General features: G+C 41.6%; 1 protein-coding gene across 3 annotated transcripts in view; it reads left to right on the top strand.

Moving 5' to 3' along the window:
• The window catches only part of efna3b (ephrin-A3b), a 95,781-nt gene extending 85,534 nt beyond the window's left edge, over positions 1–10,247 (top strand). For all 3 annotated transcript variants that reach the window (XM_061777652.1, XM_061777651.1, XM_061777653.1), the window contains one exon: positions 9,371–10,247. In XM_061777652.1, coding sequence (XP_061633636.1) covers positions 9,371–9,489 — 119 coding nt within the window. In that variant the 3' untranslated portion in view covers positions 9,490–10,247. The remainder of the gene's footprint in view (positions 1–9,370) is intronic.
• Positions 10,248–17,588: the final 7,341 nt, after the last annotated feature.

The raw sequence follows: 17,588 nt of genomic DNA, 5'->3' as shown, positions 1-17,588 counted from the left end.
GATTCAGCGGAACCTCCAAAGTTGAACTCAATCCCTTCTGTGACTGGTTGACTTCCAAGTTGTTCCCACAGGAAATAACGTAAAGACAACGAATTTAATCAAACTGTCAGTATGATAAAGACAGCACAGTATTAACCATACAGACGCAGTGACTATTTTAAACTTTCTGAACTGTGCACGTAAGCTAAACACTGTATAATGAGAAAAGTTAAACACTATATAATGAATCTAAAAACCATAATAAAGGAGTACTCCTTACCCTTTGAATTAAAAATGATCGTACACATATTTAACCATTGTATCATGAAACTAAATACAAATGAAATAAAATAATACTACTCACCCTTTGAATTGATTCCTGTCATACAGGTTTAAAGACAATCTCACAACTATATAAGAAAGGGACTTTTGATACAATACCACTAAAATCAAAATTAAGCATAAAGCATAAGCAAACTCGACCTTTGAATTAATAACTGTCATACAAGTATAGAGAAGAACATCAGTGGATACTGTATACGGTAATACTAAATAAAACCAAAATAAAGTTAAACCTTGAATTATAAATGGCATACAAGAATAAGGAGATGTTAACCACTGTATCATAAAACTAAAGCAAAATCAAGTAAAACAAAGGCCTCAGTGCAACACTTGGAATAAGATTATATTGCGCAAAGAAGGCTTTCGCAATGTGTAGAAGTCTGATATGCTCCCTCCCTCCCGCGCCAAGCCTCAGCCTACACCGCGTGGAACTTCAGTGAAGTCAATTGGGTGAGTGTGAAACAATAAAATAAGTATGCAAACATTGAGGCAGCTAAACGGTGGGTTGCACTCTTGCACTGATGTTTTTTAGCGTTTATTTTAGTCTTCAAACCAACGTAAGAGCTGATGACAGACACAAATATAAAATTAAAAAATATTTTATCATACTGGAAAGAAACTAGAAACAGTCGCATGGACTTCTGTGCTCACCACAGATTGTCCATAACGAACCCCATGTTCAAGCATAAGGGTGTCCACACGTGCACTTGGCACCAGGAGACCCTAGGCTGCAGTTCGATGATTGTCGTGTCATCAGACTTGCGGCCACATGCTTTGGACACTCGGGGAAGAAAGGGGTGGAGCTGTCAACTGATCACCACCTGGTGGTGAGTTGGCTCCGATGGTGGGGGAAGAAGGCCCAAACGTATTGTGAGGGTCTGCTGGGAACATCTGGCAGAATCCCCTGTCAGAAGGAGTCTCAACTCTCACCTCCGGCAGAACTTCACCCACGTCTCGGGGGAGGTGGGGGACATTGAGACCGAGTGGACCACGTTCCGCGCCTCCATTGCTGAGGCGGCCGACCGGAGCTGTGGCCATAAGGTAGTCGGTGCCTGTCGTGGCGGTAATCCCCGAACACTTTGATGGACACCAGCGGTGAGGGATGCAGTCAAGCTGAAGAAGTAGTCCTACCGGGCCTTTTTGGCCTATGGGACTCCTGAGGCAGCTGATGGGTACCAGCTGGCCAAGCGGAATGCAGCTTTGGTGGTTGCTGAGGGAAAAACTGATATTGGAGGAGTACGGTGAGGCCATGGAGAACGATTTCCGAACGGCTTGGAGGAAATTCTGGTCCACCATTCGGCGTCTCAGGAGGGGGAAGCAGTGCACCATCAACACTGTGTATAGTGGGGATGGGGCACTGCTGACCTTGACTCAGGACGTTGTGAGTCGGTGGGGAGAATACTTCAAAGGCCTCCTCAATTCCACCGACACGCCTTCCCATGAGGAAGCAGAGTCTGGGGTCTCTGAGGCGGGCTCTCCTATCTCTGGGGTTGAGGTCACCGAGGTGGTTAAAAATCTCCTTGGTGGCAAGGCCCCGGGGTTGGATGAGAGCCGCCTGGAGTTCCTAAAGGCTCTGGATGTTGTGGGGATGTCCTGGTTGACTCTGCAACATCGCATGGACATCGGGGAAAGTGCCTCTGGATTGGCAGACTGGGGTGGTAGTCCCCCTTTTTAAAAAGGTGTGTTCCAACTACAGAGGATCACACTCCTCAGCCTTCCTCGTAAGGTCTATTCAGGGTGTGCTGGAGAGGAGGGTCAATCGGGAAGTTGAATCGCAGATTCAGGAGGAGCAGTGTGGTTTTCGTCCTGGCCGTGGAACAGTGGACCTGCTCTACACCCTCGGCAGGTTCCTCGAGGGTGCATGGGAGTTCGCCCAACCAGTCTACATGTGTTTTGTGAATTTGGAGAAGGCGTTCGACCGTGTCCCTCGGAGAGTTCTGTGGGGGGTGCTTCGGGAGTATGGGGTGCCGAACCCCCTGATACGGGCTGTTCGGTACCTGTACGACCAGTGTCAGAGTTTTTTTCCGCATTGCTGGCAGTAAGTCGGACTTGTTTCCCGTGAGGGTTGGACTTTATCACCGATTCTGTTCATAACCTTTATGGACAGAATTTCTAGGCTCAGCCGAGGCCTAGAGGGGGTCCGGTTTGATGCCCTCAGTATTGCATCTCTGATTTTTGCAGATTATATGGTTCTGTTAGTTTCATAAAGCCATGGTCTCCAACTCTTAACCCTCGCATTGAGAGGAGCCAGATGAGGTGGTTCGGGCATCTGATTAGGATGCCTCCCGGACGCCTCCCTGGTGAGGTGTTCCGGGCACGTCCCACCAGGAGGAAACCCCGGGGACGACCCAGGACACGCTGGAGAGACTATGTCTCTCGGCTGGCCTGGGAACGCCTCAGGATCACCCTGGAAGAGCTGGAGGAAGTAGCTGGGCAGAGGGAAGTCTGTGCTTCCCTGCTGAGGCTGCTGCCCCCGCGACACGACCTTGGATAAGTGGAGGAAAATGGATGGTTGGATGAGAATAGAACATAAGATTTGGGTTGAACTTGAAAAGCAATATTTTAGCCATTTCTAATTATATTAAATTAACTGCATTCATGGACTGTTTGCAAAATGAATAATTAGCATTCTGTGTGGTTTTTGTTGTTAATAATGCTGAATAGACTTATGCTTAGGGCTAGGTGCGATAAGGATGAAATAATGGTGAAAAGGATATCATAATGAACTGAATCGCTGAGTTCATCAAATTACCTAACTAACAAGCATCAGAAATGGCAGGTGCTGTCAGGAAATGTTCTGACTGACATTTAAAGTGATCTTCACTCTGCTCAAAACAGGTTTCTGGCTTGTGTTGGGACTTGAATTTTCACTCTAACACTGCATTAGGGCAGTTTTCCCAGACTATAAAACTATTATAAAATATGTGGTTTTGGAAGACCTTAGTGTTGACAAAAGTTCAGTGTTATAAAGTTTAGCCTGTACTTTTCCTATTTTTCTATTCAAACGAAGGAGTGTGTTGTGGTAACTCACTAGAATGCCTGAGGACACCTTTTTCCGACAACTTGATATGACCTCAAAGAAGATTAGTGCAGTCAATACAGCTTTTCATCTATTTTCACAGCAATGCTGGATCCAATTACAACCCCAATTACAATAAAGTTGGGACTTTGTGTTAAACATAAATAAAAACAGAATACAATGATTTTCAAATCATGTTCAACCTATATTTAATTGAATACACTACAAAGACAAGCTATTTAATTTTCAAACTGATAAACTCTATTCTTTTTAGCAAATAATCATTAACTTAGAATTTTATGGCTGCAACACGTTCCAAAAAAGCTGGGACAGGTTCATGTTTACCACTGTGTTACATCACCATTTCTTTTAACAACATTCAATAAACGTTTGGGAACTGAGCACCCTAATTGTTGAAGCTTTGTAGGTGGAAATCTTTCCCATTCTTGCTTGATGTACAGCTTCAGCTGTTCAACAGTCCGGGGTCTCCATTGTTGTATTTTACGCTTCATAATGCGCCACACATTATCAATGGGAGACAGGTCTGGAATGCAGACAGGCCAGTCTAGTACTCGCACTCTTTTACTACAAAGGCACGCTGTTGTAACACGTGCAGAATGTGGTTTGGCATTGTCTTGCTGAAATAAGCAGTGGCGTCCATGAAAAAGAAGATGTAGCTCCGAACTGTATTTACTGTCATTGGCTTTTTGAAGTGTTCCTGAGCCCACGTGGTGATATCCTTTACACATTGATGTCGGTTTTTGATGGAGTGCCGCCTTAGTCTTTTAGAACATTTTGTTTTCAAACACACTTAAGGTGCAATTTTTAACCATTGATCGAGTACATTGCAATTGATGTAGTCGTTTGCCATTTTCTTTGTCATGAATCATTTTGGCCTCAACCGTACATTGCAAATATAGACAATGTCATGTCAACATGACAGTGGCGTCTTCACTCATCAGACACAATCTGCCAGTTTCCTACCACTCATGTCACCTCGTGTGAGGCAGTAATTGTGTGTTTATAGTTAAACATTTTCACGTAATGTTTGCGAGCATGTGTGCGCACGCGTGTGTCTGAACCAGTTGTGTGAGATGCTCATTTGTGTCTTTAAAAACATTGCCGTCCATGTCAGTCTCTCTCACTAGCTCCCAGACCCCTCAAAGAGTAACCCAGGGGTGAGCAGACTTTAGTGCTCAAGGACCACATTTGATTTTTAAACACAACAGATGGGCCAGGTCATTTGTAGTTGGGGGGGAGAGAATGTTAGCATGTACACAAAATATGTAAAATTTTAATTTAAAAAAAAGCTACCCATTTTTTAATGTTATCATTTTGAATGCATATAATAATTAAGCAATTTCATTAAATAAAATAAATATTTTTCTATTTGAGATTTTTAAAAATTGAGTAATTAATAATGTTTTAATGGTATCATTCACAATGTAATAAAAATTATTTTAATAAAGTTTTCAAAATAGGTTTATATTTTATTTACAATGCAGTCGTGACTTTCAGCTTGTCCCAACATGGGTCGCCACCGTAAGTAACTCAACACATGCTCCCTGCACCCAAGTCAGGCGATTGTACCACTTCTGTCACAGTTAGGTTATTTGAAGGCAAGGCAAAAATGTGGAAGACCCAAATGCAGGGAAGCAAGGCAGGAGTGAAAGAGTCTCGAAAAAATAAAAAAAGGCAAACAAGAAACATGGAAAAAGCAAACTAAACAAAGTCCCACAACAGATAACTAAAGTAACAAATAAGTATCAGAGTCCACCCCTCAGGTCAGTCTGGTGGCCGTCCAGGCCACCCGAGGATAGGTGCTTGGCTGAGCGGTTCAGGAGGTCGTCCAGGACGCCAAGCACCAGTGTCTTTACAGGGCCATTCAGGCAGACGGCAATGGTGCCAAGCCTGGGAGGCGGCCGCCAGAGCGGGAGGCGGCCGCCAGAGCGGGAGCCTGCCGGAGCTGCCGAAGCGGGGTCTGCAGTCGCAACACAACACAAACCAAAACACAAACCATGGCAACTACACCGGCAATGACTGACTACAAAATTAATAAGTAACATACAAAATTAACAAATTTACAGGGCTCAATAACGCTTGATGGGCTGAATTAAAGAACTTGAGCTGGCCACATGTGGCCCGCAGGCTATACTTTGCCCACCCTTCATTTAACCTGGTCTCTTGGGCTGCTCGGAGTTCACCAGATCACAGCAGTGGGAGACAGATTCCATGTTTAAAAGCAGGTGTCGGCCTGTCATTATATTACTCTCCTGTCTGTGTGAGCCACTGAGCAGCTGCCAGACTATAATATTGCCCTTCTTTATTTGAACACCATCAAACATGAATAACAGAATGTCTGCTCCCCTGTCTCGTTAGCCGGCTTGTACGGCGAGACAAAACCTCACGTGCAGCACTTTTTCTATAACGTCACCAAGTGCGTGTGCATGCGTGTGTGTGCGTGTGTGTGTGTGACAGGGAGTGTATCACTGCAGAACAATAGGAGCTCTATAATAACAGCTGACACATGGTGTGTGTGTGTGTGTGTGTGTGTGTGTGTGTGTCCCTCAGCCGCCCGTCTGCTGTTTTCTAAACATCACCTGTCACATCATGAAGTACACTTGACTAATATAATGAGAGCCAAGACGAGCTGTATTCTGCCTTTACAAAAATAATATACAAAAAATAAAATGTCCAATTTTGATTGACACTGTCAGAGAGGTATTTGTTGAACAATATATTTATTGTGCTTGAAGTGTGCAGTGGTGTGTGTGATTTACTGCATAGTTTATATTTCGCTCCTGCCTACAAAAGGTAACCAAAGTATTTCCATCCATCCATCCATTTTCTGAGCCGCTTCTCCTCACTAGGGTCACGGGGTTGTTTGTTTCTATGTGCCCCGCGATTGGCTGGCGACCAGTTCAGTGTGTACCCCGCCTCCCGCCCATAGATAGCTGGGATAGGCTCCAGGATACCCGCGACCCTCGTGAGGAGAAGCGGTACAGAAAATGGATGGATGGATGGACATTACCCCATGCATGCAAAATGTACATTTCTGTTAATTTCACAACAAAAATGATTACAGAACGTTTCAAGACTTTTCTTTTACCTTTGTTAATTTTTCATATTTTTAATCTTTATCATTCCAAGTGTGATAATGATAAAACTGTGTATTTCTTACCATTTTTTTTCCCAGTACAATATTATCTTTCTTCAATGAGTGGTTGGAAGGGATCACAGTTATACTGCCTTATAGCAAGGTTCCTGAATGTTCAATGCAAGTTAACTCCCCCCCACAAACATATTTGCACATTTGAAGATTAATACAGGGAATAGGTACTAAATTGGCATTTTAAAAATCTGAATCTATTGTTGCTGTCTGATGAAAACCTTGTATCAGACTCCACCTTATGAGTTTAACTTTCTAATCTAATCTTTTATAAAGGGCTATTCACTTATGTAACACAAGTAAAACTCACTACATAATAAAAACCTTATCATCAAATCAATCACTCCAGTTTCAGTAAAAACTGGATTATGATTAATGGTGGGATGACATTGATGCTGCTATATATTTTTTTATTTATAAATTATCCCTTTTGTAAAAAAAATGTTTTTAGCTCTCACAGGGCCAAACTATTCATCCATCCATCCATTTTCCATACCGCTTTTCCTCACTAGGGTCGCGGGCGTTCTGGAGCCTATCCCAGCTATCTTTGGGCGGGAGGCGGGGTACACCTTGAACTGGTCGCCAACCAATCGCAGGGCACATATAAACAAAAAAAATATACACACCTATGGGCAATTTAGAGTCTTCAATCAACCTAGCACGCATGTTTTGGGGACGTGGGAGGAAACCGGAGTGCCCAGAGAAAATCCACGCAGGCACGGGGAGAACATGCAAACTCCACACGGGCGGGGCCGGGATTTGAACCCTGGTCCTCAGAACTGTGAGGCAGATGTGCTAACCAGTCGACCACGTGCTGCCAGGGCCAAACAAAAGTGATTAAAAAAATGATGCAATCGTCAAATGTCCTTGGTTCCGTTGAAAGTTTTTTTTTTTTTTTTTTTTTTTTTATGAACATTTGTGATGATTTGGGGCTTTTTCTTTTAATAGTTCCTCAGAGAGGTGTTTATTTTTTTAATTACATGCTGGGCCGGATCAAATGGTCTTGGCAGGCCCGAGTCTGCAAAAAAGACTGCATGACGAAGGAAAGAAAGACAGATATAGACAGGAGACACAGGGACAGAAAAGGAGAGACAGGCAGTGACACAGAGGGAGAGGAAGTTGACATGATAATGACAAAAAGCCAAATCAACGTGACCCAAAGGTTTTGCAAAAACAAGTGTTTCAAATAAGAATTCTCCAATGGCTTTATGGCCTTTTCACACTGCACTTGGCAAAGCGTCTGACGCCCTCGACTTTCCCATTCATTGTGTGTGTGCTGAGGGGGCGTCAGCGTGTTTTGACGTGACAGCGAGCGTCACGCCAATGCAGAGGATGTCTGACGCTCAGGGTTGCGTCATCGGATAGAAAAATATTATATTCGGGAGCTTTTGACGCGGTGACGTCAAAAGCTCATCCAATGGGAGCGGGGCTGGCGGAGTGATTTCTGAGTGCTATTTTGGCTGACTTGTAGAAGAAGAAGAAGAATCATCTTTTATTGTCATGAACATGCATGCATGCACACAAAATTTGTTCTCTGCATTTAACCCATCACAGTGAACACATACACATGTTAGTGTAACACACTGGAGCAGGGGGCAGCTGAAGCGCCCGGGGAGCATTTCGGGGTATCAGTGTCTTGCTCAAGGACACCACAGCCGTGAGTCCGGGGGATGTTGGCGGATGGTCCAGTCGGGGTTTTGAACCTAGGTCCCCCACGGTGGCAGGCGATGATCTTAACCATTGGGCCACGGCTGTACTGTAAACAGAAGGGGGAAATGAGGGAAGGCATAATAATTGTGGTGTCCCAAACTGGGACAATAGAGTTTACAAATAATATACTGAGACGTCTGTGCCGGAGGCTTTCAAAGCTCCCTGTTCAGCCTGAAATACGCCTGGAAGCGCTCTTCCTGGAACTAGAACGTTTACGAATGAGATTAAACTCTGAGATGATGCCGCAAACATCGTATGGAATTCTCCTCAAAATAAGTTAGGGCTTTCTTTTTCCAACAATGACAAACTAACTTGTCTTCATATTTACTGTCAATAGCATTTTGCACGTGACAACAGTAAAGTGGGTCATCCATTGTGTGTTGCCACACCAATGGAATATCCCGGGCGTATGAAAATGACAATTCAGGGAAGGATTTTCAAGCAAAGTATGTCACTAATAACCTAATTACTTAAGATGATTACAGCAAGAAACACCTCTTAACTACCTATTTTAACTCAGAATAAAAGGTTGGTTTTCTCCATAGTCAATGAAAGTCAAGTTTTTATGGCCTTTTTCCATCATTATGTGCATTTACACACTTTACAGTATCATAATTAATTCTCTCTAGTATAAGCTTCTTTTTTTTTTACATTTTGAATTTAAACATATTTGACAAAATGACCACTTAATAAATACCGGTAAATCAAAAACACCTACTCCCTGAACATACAAAAACATCAGGTCTTCCTGCTACGCCCAACAGTATACAATCAAACAACTCAGAAAGTAAACTAACGCTCCAAGGAAAATGTTAGCTAAAAGTACAAGAGTGCAGTATCTGATCAAAAACAGAGCAAGAAGGATAAGATATCCATGATCAGTCACCTCTATCTGTGTTTTTTTTTTTTTTTTTTTGTGATTATTGCGTTTACTTTTTAGATGTTTATTTTCACTTTCAGAAGAGTATTATTTCAGGTGATGTCTGATGTCTGCCCGATGATAGCTGGGATAGGCTCCAGCACGCCCGCGACCCTAGTGAGGCGAAGCGGCTCAGAAAATGGATGGATGGATGGATGGATGTAATATCCTCTCAATCTTTTGCAGAGAATAAGAAATGGAACAAATAATTTGTCCCTCTTGTCTCCCTCAGATGAATTCAACCCTTCTGTCCCCAAGCTGGAGAAGAGCGTGAGCGGAAGCAGCCCGTCGCGGGACCGCCTCCTGCTCACCATCACCATGCTACTGCTGGCCACGCTCTTCATCTCCTAGCAACGGCCGTTGCATCAGCGTCACCATGCCAACGGGCCTTCGTAGGGTGGATAGTACAGCGGCGGGCGGGACAGTAAAAATGCAGTCTGTGTATTGTGTGTCGTCTGTGCGTGCGTGTGTGTGTTGATTCATGCACGCCATACAAAGCATTTATAAAAGTGGCAACGTCAGACTGAAATTATTAAATAATTGTAAAAAAAGAAAAAAAATACATCGTTAAATCCACCCACGCATTTGATTGGCTAGTTCACTTCCTGTGGGTTAATTGCCATAGATTCTCGCAACAGGACAAATTCAACTCAAGTGAACTGCATCGATTGGAGGATCTCGATGGGAACATTACACCTAAGGTGGAAAGTTACAGGGCTTTTTTTTTTTTTTTTTCATCCCCCAAGCAGAAGATAGTTCATGAACACAACGTGGGACTCATGTTTTTTTTTGCCATCTCTACTCGCAGTCAAGCAGGGGAGAAACATTCGTAAAAGCATTTAAATGTCCGAGGTTAACAAAGCACACACGTGCACAGTCGCAGAGGAGCATCCCTGCATGTGAACACTCAGCAATACCGAGGAGGAATGAAGGAGTGTGTTGCGGTTGTTGTGCTCTGCCACAATCTCATTGCCCATTTCTCTTCTGTATGTATGTGTGTATTGTCTGGATGTTTGAGCGGATACTAACATCCAGGCAACACATCCACACACTTAACATAATTCAAATGCAAAAAAAATAAACTAATAAATACATTTTAAAAAGCTAAATGATGGTGGGGAGATTGTGTCCAGCCATAAGCCAACCACTATCACTACTATAACAACTGCTTACCAAGGAGAGCGTTACCATGGCAACTCGCACCTTATTTCACCATGGTCACCACAACCCTGCCAGCCACCCAATATGGACTCTTGCTGGGACGCACTGATGGATGCTCTCTCTCTCTCTCTCTCTCTCTCTCTCTCTCTGTCTCTCTCTGTGTCTCTCTCTCTCTCTCTCTCTCTCTCTCTCTCTCTCGCTCACTCACCCCTCACAAACAAGTGGCACGTGAGGTGTTCAAGCACGTGTGTAAATGTTAAGACCAGACTGCAAATGAACATTTAAACGTTTTGAAATGTAATGCAAGTGGTTTTTTTTTTTGTTTGTTTGTTTTTTAATTTTTTTTAATTTTTAGTACTACGTTTCTGTGATGTTTCTGTGTTAATGGTGATGGAATACAATTGAGCCATATGTCAACTTGGGCTGCATGCAGACTGGTTATCAAGCCTTGAGCTTGTTAGTGTTGCAAATTTTTTTGGTGTGTCCTACTTGAAAATGAAGCTTGAACAAACTTCACACTTGCCACATGCGGGAATATAGTGGAACCTCTGAAGTGGAACACAATCAATTCTTTGCCATTTTGTTTGGCATTAAAAGCAATTTTCCTCATAGGAAATAATGGAAATTGAATTTAACCATCCCAGGGTCAGAAAGTGGCCATTGTAAAACTTGTAATAACTTATTCACTACAAGATGTTTTCAAAGCAGAGTTCCCCACGTTGTTAGTTGTTTTAGAGCATTTTGACTGATCTTTCAAGACCCACAGAATATTGTGTTCTGTGATAATATAAGCATTGAACCTACCAAAAGAAAGAGTAGATTATATTCTTTCACCAGAACCATATTTTTTGTAGGTTTTTTCATTCTTTAGTAATTAGCAGGAGAACATGGGTTGGTCCCACTAAAAACACTGTGTGTTTGTGAAAAGAAACATGTCAGGCAGAACAGTGACTTTGACGCTCGTATTTTTTGCTCATGGGCTCTTTATGGTAAAATGATTGATTTACAGATATATCAAAACCCGACACAAGCAACGCTGAGTCACCACATGGCTCGAGTTGAATGTTACTGACTTTTTTACATGGCGTTCTCTATTCTTTTCTCATGATCGTAACCAACACTTTCTATTACTGTACCTACCGTGACACATAACCTGTTTATATTATAATACAATATACATACTCATTTGAGTGTTCGGTGCCTCAACGTGTCCAAATTCCAAAATTTTGCCATTTCTCTCCCTTATAAACGACATGATCAGCCAATATTTCCCCCTAATTTTTATCTTCAACTGAAAAGCTGTGCTGATCTCAAATCCAAAGCAATCCAAAGCAAAATATAAAAGTTTTCCTCTTTGCCATCACCAGTACCCTTCTGTGGCAGCATCACCAAAAAAACAAAAACAAAGAAAACACAGTTATAGTGGTGAAACTTCGTAAATGTATAAAAAGTATGTCCGTAACAATAAGCCAAAACTCACACTCTCCTTGATTTTAAGTTCACGGTTCATTTCACATACAGTACAGTAAGGGAAGAACATGAAAAATAAATTGCTGTTTTGTGAAAAGAGGAACAGTTTTAATGATATTCAAAATTAATTAACAACTTCACACTTCTGTTTTTAGGAAAGTGCAACATCAACTATTTGTCTTCTTTTTAGGAAATGCAGAATGTAGACAATACAGTATGCAACAGTAACGATTTGAACAGTGTGAATTATTATGCTATAAAAATCTGAAGAGCTGCGAGTTTATGGCTACCCATGACGTCCACAAGCCAGACGCTGAGATGCACTGCTTTTGTTTACGGACTTGGCGTGTGCTTGGAGTGTGAGGCAGTTACTCGTCTTCTCCCTTACCAAATATGCTGTTTGGGAACTTGTATTACATCAATGCCTCGGCATTATTATCATTTTTATGGCTGGTTTTGAACCGAAGATAAGGAAAAATTACTTGAAGGCTTGAGTTGGCCTTGAATTTTCATCTGTACTTCAGAGGTTTCACTGTATTCTCTCTCTAACAGTTTCTTTGAAACAATACCGAATTGACAGTCTATATTGTAGAGCTAATGTGTGTGTGGGTGGGTGTGGGTGTGTACATTGACTGTTTTTAAAAGAATGTGACCTTTGCAATCACTTTTGGATCAAAGTACATACGGTATATATATATATATATATATATATATATATATATATATATATATATATTTTTTTTTTTTTCCCCTCATATATATATGAGCACAAGTTTTTTCCCCCTCTTTTTATTCACAAGATAGAGTGTATTGTTCTGATCATATTAGGATACAACACATGGATTCTATATTCTCACAGCACAATGCAGTGTGTGATCCAGCCCAGGTATCTATATGGCTATGAGGGTAAAGGTGGTGGTGGTGGTGGGGGGGGGGGGGGGGGGGGGGGGGGGGGGGGGGTTAAATCATTGTTGCACTTAATAAGAATTAGGACACAAAAGAAGGTAAGTGTGCGTGTGAGAGTGTACGCGATGTTGTCTGACGACGCAACCGAAGCATTTACTAGTGTTGGAAACAACAGTTACAATCATGTTTACCTTTTGACTGGAATGACTTTAAATGTAAACCGAACAAACAAACAAACAAAGCATAACAACAGAGGTTCTAACCATGACCGTGATAAGAAAATAATACAAATCCTACTTTTAACAAGATGTGCTTCCGCCTTTTTATTTGTCTCAACACACACATCAACACAATCTGGTTTTGTCTTTGAGGAGGTGACAAAAAAGACAGCAAGTGGTAATCCACTCCAGAAAGACAGCAGAGATGTTGCAGCAGAGCGTGTACGTGCTGTGTAGCTAATGTTGTCAGATTGAATTTAAAAAAAAAAATTTTTCCATATCAAAGTTGACACTTTCCCTTGCCAGTAATGTCTCTACATGCTCCACTTACCCCACGGATGAGAGCTTCTGTCACCTGCTCGGCACGGGAGGAATTGCAGACGGAGGAGTCACTGTCGGTGTCGGAGCGCTGACGTTTGTGCAAGAGGTTGTATGTACGTAGCGAAGCGCGGCCTCCGCTTGCATAGAAACCATGTCTCTAGCCATCACTGGCTATGTTCAAAAATAACAAGTGGTGCCACTAGGGGCCTGATTTGCTAAAGTTTTGCAGGTGAAAAAATGGGCTCAATCTTGATTTCTCACGCAAACATATGTGGAAACTGATCTACTAACTGCGCCCACCCAGGATTGTTTCTGCCAAATGTACTGAATTTTCCGTTTGGCAGACAAGGTAAGCAATGTATTAGCTGTAAAGTGATGGTGCGCTTTAGACCATCAACCAAAATGCTAACATTCTGCCACTAATGTCACTACCAAGCTAATGAGGCTAGTTGTGTGCTTGGGGCACTTGCAAAAATGACATGCTCCTCAGCATGTTGCTATTGCCTGTTTGGTTTCTGTATATTTTTTGTTCCGTTTCCAAAAATCCAAACTAGCACAGATAAATGCAGGCTCCGCGCAAAGCCTTGCAGACATCCACAATTTTGGTTCAGTCACCTTTTTGTGTGCTCCAAGGTAATGTACGCCTACTTCTCTCAGCCATAAAATAATGATATGATGCGATTAGCTCGTTTAACAAAATATTAACATTGTGCAACTAACCTGAGGCCTAGTTATAGTGGTGCTAACAAGGCCAGCTATGTGCTACTTTTTTGCTGTTTGCTTGTCAAAGATTGTAATAGTTTTCAATCACGTGATCAATATTTGTTTGTTTGCCACGTTGGAGGTTGAGATCTGGATCTACGGAAAATGGATAAATGGAGATCCTGTATACAGTACATACTGCTCATGCTTTGCACTTAGTTTTAACAATTCTCTGTCGACCAATCAACAGACTGTCTAGCTTGAACTTTACAAATGCATTAGTATAAATAAAGGCCTCGAATTAAATAGACACTGGACTTCAAATAAACGCCTCATACTTTCTGCAGCCCACAGCCACTATATGAGGTAACAAGTTAGTAAGATTTTAGAAGTTATTTTGAAAATGTTTTTTTTTTTTTTCCATTTATCAAAGAAAGTAATCTTGCATGTCCTAACACTGAAGTGATGTCAAACAAAGGGTTTTGTGCATCTGTTTTAGTTTAATATCAATATTTATTGACTGGAACAGTTTGTGACGAATAGTCCAAACATGATATCGTGCTTACAATTTTGGATGGTTTCCTTCTAAATTCTCATGGGAAAATAGCAAGACTGGAAGACAGAAGATTAACAGGAAGAATGACGCACCGTCGAAGGCTCTTAGCTTTAAAGGAAAATTCAGTGTCAGACTTTAAGACATGAGTCATATCGTTTCGACCTTTGATTCAGGTAATGACTAAAGAAATTGTTTTTTCCATTTTTATTTATTTATTTATTTATTTAAGTGCCTCTGGGGGAGAGCCGGCATAGTAATGATGACTAATGGCTGACAAGTGTTATTTGTTAGAGGAGGAAAAATGAGGCATTGAAGCTCATGATTTTGTCCGATGTGATCATGTTCATCCTTGGTGATGTGTTTGCCTTTTCCTTTTTTTAATTTTTTTATTTACAGTGATTATCACTTCCTCATTCACCTCACGTGTGAAAAGTATCAAGTCAGTCCGTTTACCTTGAGAACCATATTGATGCTATTGAGCTGATGAATTTCAAATAAGTCTCTGTATGTTCGTTTTACTACAGGAGTGGGCAACCTAGCCTTTGGGCCATTATATGCAAATAAAACCCAGGCTCAAATTCATTTAAAACACAAACGTTAGTAATAGATCAGGTTTAGGACTGGGTAGCCTTAATTTGGATTATTCACACTATAACAGAGTTGAGCGTCAACTGTTCTTTCTGGCTGAAAAAGGAGAGTAGATTGACTTTCGGTATTGCGAAGCCACTGTGCCCTGGGATTGGTGTACACGGTGTACCCTGCGGACTATATGATGGACTGATCGCCAGTCAGTCACAGAGCACATATAGAGCCAGACAACCATTCAATCTCACATCCAGAACTGTCACTGAGTGGGAACCCATGCTGCCTGCACCAGCGTGAGCATGTGACCATGACCTATATAGTGTATTATTTTCTTTTTCCTACAAACTGCAGTACTACAAACTGACACATGGTGTCGCTTGTTTAAGGCTCAGTCGTGCCACTCAGGTGGCTTCTTTGTAATCTTATGAGGACAAACAAATCCGTTAAAGTCACAACGGCCGTTGTGTAAATACAGTCATTGGGATTAAACGGACACATTTATTTTATCGGGTTATGATATAACCGTGTGTGTGTGTGTGTGTGTGTGTGCGCGCGCGTGTGCTGAGTTCATGGACAGGGAAGATAGTGGAGATGTGCACTCACAAACACAGTGGTGACAATTAGTATACGACGACAGTATTTCATGCAGTTTTCGGTGATGAGTCACAGAGGAAAAGCCACTTTTGTTGTGTTTTTGCATTGTTGTGTTTGCATCCGGCGGCACGGTGGACGACTGGTTAGAGCGTCAGCCTCACAGTTCTGAGGTTCAATCCCCGACCCCGCCTGTGTGGAGTTTGCATGTTCTCCCCGTGCCTGCGTGGGTTTTCTCCGGGCACTCCGGTTTCCTCCCACATCCCAAAAACATGCATTAATTGAAGACTCTAAATTGCCCGTAGGTGTGACTGTGAGTGCGAATGGTTGTTTGTTTGTATGTGCCCTGCGATTGGCTGGCAACCAGTTCAGGGTGTACCCTGCCTCCTCCCCGATGACAGCTGGGATAGGCTCCAGCACGCCCGCGACCCGAGTGAGGAGAAGCGGCTCAGAAAATGGATGGATGGATGTGTTTGCATCCCCATCTGGTCTGAATAAGCATCTACATTCAATATAAAAAAAACTAACATGACTGTTCAAATGTTAGGTTTTTGTGATGTTAAAAAAATGACAAGATAAATCATTCCAAAACTTTCTTTAATAATCAGTACAACTCAATTGGTATTTAAAAAATAAATAAATAAATAAATCTTTTCAAGAGCTTAATTAATAAACTGAGATAATGTTTGCACAAGTGTGCACACCCTTATAACTATGGCTGTGTTCAGAAATAACCAGTATCACAAAAACTCTTGAAATTGGAGTCAGCACACACGTACCACCATTTAAAGTGCTTCTGATTAACCCCAAATAAAGATCAGAAGTTCTAGTAGGCTTTTCCTGACACTTTTGTTTTCTAGCATAACCCTGAAGGATTTATGCTTACACTAACTGGCATTTGGAACTGTTCATATACTCTTAAATAGATGAAGAGTTCATTAAAAAGTTTCCTATTAAAAAAAAGTTACAATTAAAAAATATATATTTCAAGGAAAAAAGTGTTATTCTTTACAACAAAGATGTATTTTGTCATGATAAAATTATGTCTTTGTTCAATCTAATGGGAATAAAGTTTCTAAGACGTAAGACGTAATATGATATCCAAAATCAAAGTTTGGGAAAGAAAGTGAATTTGAAAAGACAACTTAATTGTGAAAAAGACACCTTTATTCTCTAAAGAAATATGTACTATATTCTTGAAACTATACACATTTTGTTCGCGCTGGTTCCCATATGTAAGTATGCACTATTTAAAATTTAAAATAAAACACTATTTATTAACTATAATTATTTTGCCGACCAGCAGCTACGGCTTGTGGACCGGGGTCCCAAGTTTGAGAACCACTACCCTATAGGTCTGCACAGCCATGTTTTGTCAGACTGACTGACTTTGCAGCAGGGAGAGGAAGCCTGTGTGCTCCATCTTTAATTTCATGTTCTCCACTTGGAGCCACCTTTGATCTAAACAACCCAGAACCGTCATACGCATAAGGTGTTGCATGTGTCACACCACGTGCAATGTGTTTTGGCCCTCGTGTGTTGCAGTATTTGGAATTCGGCACACGTGTGTGTGCTTGTGCCATCGCCGCTGACAAATGGATATCGAAGCAGAAGGTGAACAATCGCTCATAATCACGTTGCAACCTCAGAATGTACGGATTAGGTCCTGTATGGAAATCGGGACTCTTTGTTTGTATATGTGTACATTCATCATCATAATTGCCTTCAGAAGATGTTGTTTTTGTGGCCGATGTGTGTAAATTCAATACAGTGGAGTATAGTATTCCTCCACCATATCGTGGGTCATCGACCTGGTTTAAGTGACACAATTTAGATTTTTCAGGACATACTGTACATCACACAATAGACAGAATTGTATGTTTTGAGATCCAAATCAGGTATTGATCCAATGTGGATGAAAATATCTACCAATTTGAATG

This window comes from Phyllopteryx taeniolatus, chromosome 6, assembly GCF_024500385.1.
Source record: "Phyllopteryx taeniolatus isolate TA_2022b chromosome 6, UOR_Ptae_1.2, whole genome shotgun sequence".
Classification (NCBI taxonomy): Eukaryota; Metazoa; Chordata; class Actinopteri; order Syngnathiformes; family Syngnathidae; genus Phyllopteryx; species Phyllopteryx taeniolatus.
This window is presented reverse-complemented; position numbering and strand designations above follow the sequence as displayed.